The sequence below is a fragment of the Lepidothrix coronata genome, unplaced genomic scaffold, assembly GCF_001604755.1.
Source record: "Lepidothrix coronata isolate B3197 unplaced genomic scaffold, Lepidothrix_coronata-1.0 Scaffold12, whole genome shotgun sequence".
Classification (NCBI taxonomy): Eukaryota; Metazoa; Chordata; class Aves; order Passeriformes; family Pipridae; genus Lepidothrix; species Lepidothrix coronata.
In genome coordinates, this window is record NW_016690192.1 from 10,262,521 (window position 1) to 10,269,637 (window position 7,117).

General features: G+C 58.5%; 1 protein-coding gene across 1 annotated transcript in view; it reads right to left on the minus strand.

Annotated features, from left to right (window-relative positions):
- Nucleotides 1-3,895: 3,895 nt before the first annotated feature.
- Nucleotides 3,896-7,117, minus strand: part of BARHL2 (BarH like homeobox 2) — a 9,768-nt gene continuing 6,546 nt past the window's right edge. The window contains exons 3-4 of the mRNA XM_017805307.1: nucleotides 5,639-5,864; nucleotides 3,896-5,125 (exon numbers count right to left, since the gene is read on the minus strand). Coding sequence (XP_017660796.1) covers nucleotides 4,813-5,125; nucleotides 5,639-5,864 — 539 coding nt within the window. The 3' untranslated portion in view covers nucleotides 3,896-4,812. The remainder of the gene's footprint in view (nucleotides 5,126-5,638; nucleotides 5,865-7,117) is intronic.

Genomic DNA, 7,117 nt, shown 5'->3' on the forward strand with positions numbered 1-7,117 from the left:
CAGTTTTAATGCGATGGGCGCTTGGCTGGACCTGCTCTCCGGCTGGAAACACGCAGAGACAGGCACCGGTTCCGGCTGCCCCACGGCCCGTTAGACGGCGGGAGCAGCCCAAGGGAGGAGAGAAGTTCGGGGCTTTTACGTGAAACGAGGGCACAGGGGAGGGGCGCCTTCGGGGTTCGCCCGCCCGACCCCCGCCGGTCCCGGTGGGTCTCCAACCCCGTCAGCTATGCCCCCCAATGAACTGTGGGGGTCACTTCGATGCTGTCCCCGAAACACAGCAGGCGGCTCCTCCCGCGGGACGAGGGTAAAGGGCCATCCCGGCAGTCCAGGTTACCCGTGCCCCCTTTTCCTCGCAGACGGAGCTCGACGATAAATAGGTTGCTGGGGAAGAAACCCGGTGGTGTCACCGGCGGAAGACGTGGACTTAGCAGCAAGACAGAATAGGAGAGGGGGAAAACGTGCAATTCCAACCTGAAACGGCTATTCGCCGCCCATTCCCGCCACCCCTAGGCTTGGAAAATTTCTTACATTATAAAGGGTTTTGTCCTTTCCACAGGTGAGCTCAGCCTAGCTGCACCCACTCCACGCTCTGGGCTGGAACCGAGGTTTTCGAGTGGGCTACAATTAGGACTTAGGGTGACTTACAACACACATTTGCACAAAAATGTGATGTAAATTTGGAGGAAGGTGAATTCTGCAAAGGGAGAAAATAACAAAAGTTAAAAACCCACCCCAACAAGAAACAATTAACCTGCAAGAGGGACAGCCAAGCCCCGGAGAGGCAAAACGGTGTTACATGCGGGCGGCATGTAAATGCAACCAGGGTGACCGGTACGGCAAGGAACTCCATTCGGTGCTGCTTACTGGTTCCCAGCGTCTGAGCCGGACTCGCTTACCCGGCTGGGAAAGCGGATTCAGCTCCCGAGCACCCGGCTGCCACACCGGCGCCAGGGCGAGCACTCTCGGAGCGGCAAATACAATCCTTGTCTCTGTACCCCACTCCAGAGGAGTTCCCCTTCTCACTTTCTGCCCTAACGATGGCCAAGCTAATTCCCCGAGAGAGCGAAGTAATTAAACATCATCCTGCTGTTGCATCCTGCAAGAGAGACCATCAGCCAAGGGCAGCGGAGCAGCCCGCCCGCGGCTCCGCTGCCGGGACGGCTCAGCCCAGAGCTGGAGCCCAGCGAGTCGCCGAAACCTGCCTGAGCGTACCACGGGTTCCCCGAAGGAGCCTCCCGCGGCGTGCCCACCTGCAAAACACATAACACGGCCCAGAGGAAACAAACCAAAGGGGAATCGGGCATAGGGTGTCCGAAGGGTCTCCCGGGTCTCACCGCGGCCGCGCCGGTGTCAAACCGGAGTGATGCGACACGGGGGAAGCGGAGTGGCCCCGTCTCGCTTTTCACCCCTCCTGCTGGTGCAGAGGCAACGCTCAAACGGTTAGCACACAGCCCCAGCTCAGGGCCGAAGAGCCAGGTCCGGGATAGGACAGAGGCTCTCTCCGGGGCGGTGGGTAGCGGGGATACGAGCCAGGTGGCGCTTCGGCATCCAGAGGCTGTGTCAGCCTCCTCTGTCTTCACCACCGCCCGCCAGCAAGCGCCGTGAAAGGCGGCCGCGAGGTCCGGGGTGACGGGAGACTCCCGTGCTGCCCGGCCGAGCCCGACCTCTGGAAGGCCGGGCGGTCTCGCGGGGCGGGACGCCGAGTGCGGGCCGAGCCCGCCCGCGCCGTCCGGAGCTGTCCGTGGTGCTGAGAGCGGGAGGGGCCGCAGCCGTCCGGCGAGGTGCAGGAGTCCCCGCGGCTGGAGGGGCCGGAACTGCTCCGCTCCTTGCGGGCCGCTGTCCGGTGCGGGGAAAGCAAACACTGCGGGCCACCCCGCGGGCTGCCGCGGTCCCTCGCGTACTGACAGCTCTGCTACAGTCTCACGGACTGTTTCCACGCCAAGCGCACCAACAGCCAGCTCTTTTCCGGCGGGTGCCGGTATTTCCCACTGTTTAAGGCTGAGAGACCCCATCCCGTTCGTCTGGCAACAGATGGGTTTGGTTGTTTGGTCACAACCACTTCCAGAGCTGAGAGCAGGCCTTCGCCCAGAAGGGGCGAAGGGTTGAGAGGGACCGAGACTGCAGAAATTCAGCAGCTCGGTACCAACTCTGGTGCCGCGGCGAAAGCAGCTGTCCGAGGAAGGAAAGGGGGACGAAACCCGGCCGGCGCGTCTGGGAAGGCATGGCAGCCAACGGCGCCAAGCCGCGCCCGATGCCTGGCCCCGCGCCGTTCACCGCGCTGGAGGCGGCCCCGAGCGTTCCGGCCCGCCGCCCGCCTGGCTCTTTGTCCTGCCGCAGCGCGCTGAAATGCGGGCCCGTGTGCCGGGGATTTTAAACAAGCAACGGAACCCGTTCCCTCCCTGTCTCGGGGCAGCCTGACCTCGGGTCGGCTCCATTCCGGTGCGAATCGGGAGCGGGACAAAGGCCCACTTCCCAAATGGGGAAAGGAAGAGTGAAAGAGAGCGATTCCTGTTCCAAACCTCCTCTGGCTTACACGCACTTTCCAGTTGAGTCTGGAAATACGTTTCAGGGGAGGTGGTGGTTCCTCGCCCACCTCCTCTGGTAGCCCCTGCTTTAGACACCATCCGACACGGCACCGACAGCCCTGCCACGCTTCCCCTCTCCTCTCCAGCTCCTTCCCTCTGCCTTTCCCAAAGCACTGAGAGGCCCCTGCCCTGGTGGGCACCCCGCGGCCGGCCCTGCTCGTGAGGGGGACACATCTATTTTGCGTGAACTTTCCTTCCTTGTTGTCACTACTTTCCAGAGAGTTTATGCAGTCAAAACCGAGCCATCACGAACAACGACCTGGGACTAGCTTTTCCAGCTGCATTGCCTCCTTTCGTGAGAGATTCGTTGTTTAGACTCAGGAAAAGGCCCTAATGAGCCCAAAATTTCCTACCTCCTTCCCCAGCCCGCATAGGGTGCGTTTCCCGGGAAAACCTCGGTGGCGATGCGGGCAGACAGATTTCTCTGGCCACTTAGGGACCCCCTCCCGGGTCATTCCTGCGGGGGGTATTTGGGGGCCACGGAGGAGGCGCGGGGGAATAGTCAGCGGCCGCCACAACACGGGCGAAAACCGAAGTGGGCGTTCCCGACCCGCTCCCCTTTTGTTAGATCAAGGCAAAGGTCAATATGGTTTTAGCGCGAATTTATTAGCAGAGAAATCAGCAAGCCGCTCGCTAATTAGCAAAGCCCAAATAAACGTGCCCGGAGGCTTCTCTTTTCCTTTTTTCGTTTGTTTCTTTTTTTTTTTTTCCCCTTCTGTCTCGAAAGAAAGGGGACTCACGAGCAAAAATAGAGAGGAGAAAAAAAAGCGCCAAACCCTCAGAGGAGAGGATAATACGGGACTTTATGAATGTTTTATGGGTAATTGCTGTATAACTTCCTAATTTCACAGGGGGGTGTTCACCTCCAAAGGCTGGGGACACAGCCGTCCCCGGAGCCCAGTGGAGGGTCACAGCCCCCAGTCCCAACCTGCTACCCCTCTGCCCCCGCGGGACCCAGCGGCCGGCATGGGGAAGGGAAGCGCTCGGCAGGAAAGATGCCTGCCAGGGGAAAAGGCGGGTGAGACGGTCACGCACAGCAATAAAGTTCAAAGGCCAGCGGGGCTCGGGAGCTCCGTGTCCACCGGGACCCCTCTGCCCTCCCTGCCTGTTTCCCCTCGTTACTCACCCCGACCGCCGGCGCTCACTGCCTGTCCCATCTCCCTGCGGAGACAGCTGCCGGGCCGGGGCCACATCCCCAGGTCCTGCACGGTCCCGTTGCGCCCGCCCCCAAGGGCCAGAGCCTCTACCCGCCGCCGCCCTGCCCAGGTGCTTAAAATAACAGCGAGGAGCACGACACCTGAGGGGGGGATTTGATTTTCCTTTAAAATACAGATAGGGAAAAACAGCGCCAGTTAAGAAACAACAAGCCTAAAACTCAAAATGTGTTCAATATAATATTGAAAATAAAAAAGTGGCATCTGCCTTTTCTACTCTGAATTTCTTGAGTTCTTGTCACGGAGAAATTAGCTACCTTGAATTTTCACGTTTGTTAAAAAAAGATAAAGTTTATTTCTTTTTTGTTTTGCTTTCCCCTGTAATTTTTCAGTCACAAAAAAAAAAAAATCTATATTTTATCATCTAAGCATTTATTTTACTGAATCCAAAAAGACATGAAAAGGGATAGGGAAGAACCATGTTCGTTCATTTTAAACTAATGTATAGAAGTGAAATTTTTTCTCCTTTTTTTTGGACGACATATAATAAATATGATATAGCACTCAGCACTCGGTCTGTACAATTCTGTTCGCATTAGGGAGCATGCCACTTTGCAATAAGAAAAAAAAAAAAGGTAATGAGAAAAATCAGTGCAAAGTTCTCCGTTTCCCCGGTCTTCTCCGCCGGGCGGGGGTCGAGGCGCTCTCATTCCCTCCGTCCTCCGCAGCCATTTGTCTCTCCGGCGGGTTCGGGCTCCCTCTCCCTCTCCTCCTCCACCCCCTCCGTCCCTCTCTCTCTCCGAGCTCCAAGTCCTGCCTCGCAGGAGCCGAGGTCGGCGGGTCGCCCCGCGGCTCTGCCCGCCTTCCCCCGCGTGTGGTCGTTTCACTTACGGGCTTGGCTCTGGGTTCACGGTTCAAGAGTCCCTGCTCTGACTGATCGCCTCCCTCGGCGGCCGGTGGCTGCCTGCAGAAGCTCCTGCCCCTCGGCTTCCCCTCGCTTCCTCCTCTGCGGTGCTGGGGCTTGTTTGGGGACGGGGAGGGGAAGGGCTCGTTGCGGGGACCGCGGTGCCGTTTCACCGAGGGTGCGGGGTGCCGGGCATGGGGTTGGCCAGGGGGTTGAGGGCCGGCTGCCCGCCGGGCCCCAGCCCGTGGATCAGCACCCGCGGCACCAGTGGCCGCTGGAGCTGGGGGTGCGGCGCGGGGGGAGTCCGGTACATGCTGCTGTACATGGCTGCGGCCGCCGCGGCCGCCGTCGTACTGTCCATGCTGCCCAGCAGGCTGGGGTGATAGAAATAAGGCGAGGGGAACATCCGCTGCAGTGCTGAGTAGTTCCCGGCCTCGGCCAGCAGCTCCAGGCCCACCGCCGTCTGCCGCTTCCACTTCGTCCTGCCAGGAGGAGCAAGAGGCGGCTGCAGGGCGGGCGCCACGATGGGGCACCTAACCCGGTTTCGCGGGAGTCCGCAGGCGGCGAGCCCCCTCCCCTGCGCGGCCCCGCACCACCGGGGCACCGACAGGGCGCACTGGCCCCGTGGGCCCGCACACGGTGCGATTCTCCCGGCTGTGCCCGGTTCCCCGTCCCAGCCCCGCACCCCACGACACATGCATGTGGTGACTACGGCCAAATTAATAACCGTGGTACGCAGTCAGATCGCAGCGTGCTGACACTAATGGTTTGCGACAGAATTAGGGTGGCTGCGACCGTATGTAATGAGACAGAAAATTACGGCAGCGGTGACAGGGGCTGGACCCCCCAGCCTGCCGCCAGGAAGGGCGCGGGGCAGCCGTCGGGAGCACCCCGCACCACCCTGGGCTACCGCGGGCAGGAACCCAGCAGCGCCTGCCCGCCCCCCGGCTCTCCAGGGAGACCCTGGGCCGTCGCCCCGCCTGGGCCTGTCTTACCTCCGGTTCTGGTACCAGGTTTTGACCTGCGTGTCGGTGAGGTTGAGCGCGGCGGCCAAGTCCATGCGGTCCTGCACGCTCAGGTACTTCTGACGCTCGAAGCTGCGCTCCAACTGGTTGAGCTGGTGGTCGGAGAAGGCGGTCCGTGCCTTCCGAGGCTTCTTGGCGCGCACCGGCGGGCTGTCCCGGCTGCTGCTGATCTCCCGATCGCCTTCCTCCTTTGTCCCTGCGAGCGAGCCGAAGCGCGGTGAGGGCCGGCGGGACACCGGCTCGGCCCTCGCCCCGCCCCGCCCCGCCGCGGTTACCGGGCCCCGCCGCCCCCTCCCCGGGGGCTCCTCCGGGGCACGGGGGGAACGGTCAAGTATGGCGGGGGGCGGCAGCGAGCCTGTCCAGGGAACGGCAGGATTTCCACTCTCCGCTTGCCAACTACAGGGCTTTCGTTATTTTCTCGCCCTCTCCCCCCGGCCCGAAACGCCGGGAAATCGATCTGTCAATCCTGCTCCATTCGGGCCCGGGTTTGTGGCGCTCCTTGATCTTCCCCGCAGGAAGAACAATAATCTCCCTAATTGACCCACTGGGGAGGTTGGTGCACACAAAAATGGCCAGACCAGACTGTACATCTGGTTTGGGCACTCGTATGCTAATGCTGAAGAGCAAAACGAGCGGCACTTGCGGGCACCTCGTTGCTCTGAGCCTGGCGAAAATAGCTTAATTCGGCAAAATAAGGCAAATGTGTCCTGTTGCCTTTCGGCTGCACCGGCTGCCTGCGGGGAGTGCAGCTCTGCCGACGCCGAAGGGAAAATATCTCCTCTCCCTGCTCGCCTTTCCTTACTCTTTTCCTCCCTTCCCCTTCCCACGCACACATCGCTATTTTCATTTCCGAACCCCGCACGGCGGGGGCTTCCCCATCAGTATGAAATCCCTAATTAAAAAAAAAAAAATTAAAGACGGAAAAATAAACCTTCTATCCCGGCGCAGGGGAAACGTGAGGGTTTTGCCAAACGCACAAAGCCCTTCAACCTCCCTCTGCCCACAGCGGGCCGAGTTGTTATTATTTTATTTTTAATTAAAAGTTGGTTTTTTCGTTTATTTGTTATTGATTGCTGGGGAAGTGAAATATTTAATCTTAATTTTATTTTAGATCGAATAAGTAAAAATGAAAAGGCTGAAGGCAGTAAGTGCAGCAGAGCAGCCGGTTCTTAGAAAGCCGGAGAATCATTTATGCGCATTTGCATTAAAAATAAATACAGCCTGATTTCCCATGCGATCCCACTGCTTGGGCTATTTTCCTAAAAACAGGGAAGTTAAATTTGAAAAAAAAAAAAAAAAGAAAGAAAAAGAAAAGAATAAGAGAAGGAAAGGCCAACAGATATTAAATTTAAAAAAAAAAAAAAAAGAAAGAAAAAGAAAAGAATAAGAGAAGGAAAGGCCAACAGATATTAAATTTAAAAAAAAAAAAAAGGCGATTTCATTTCCTAC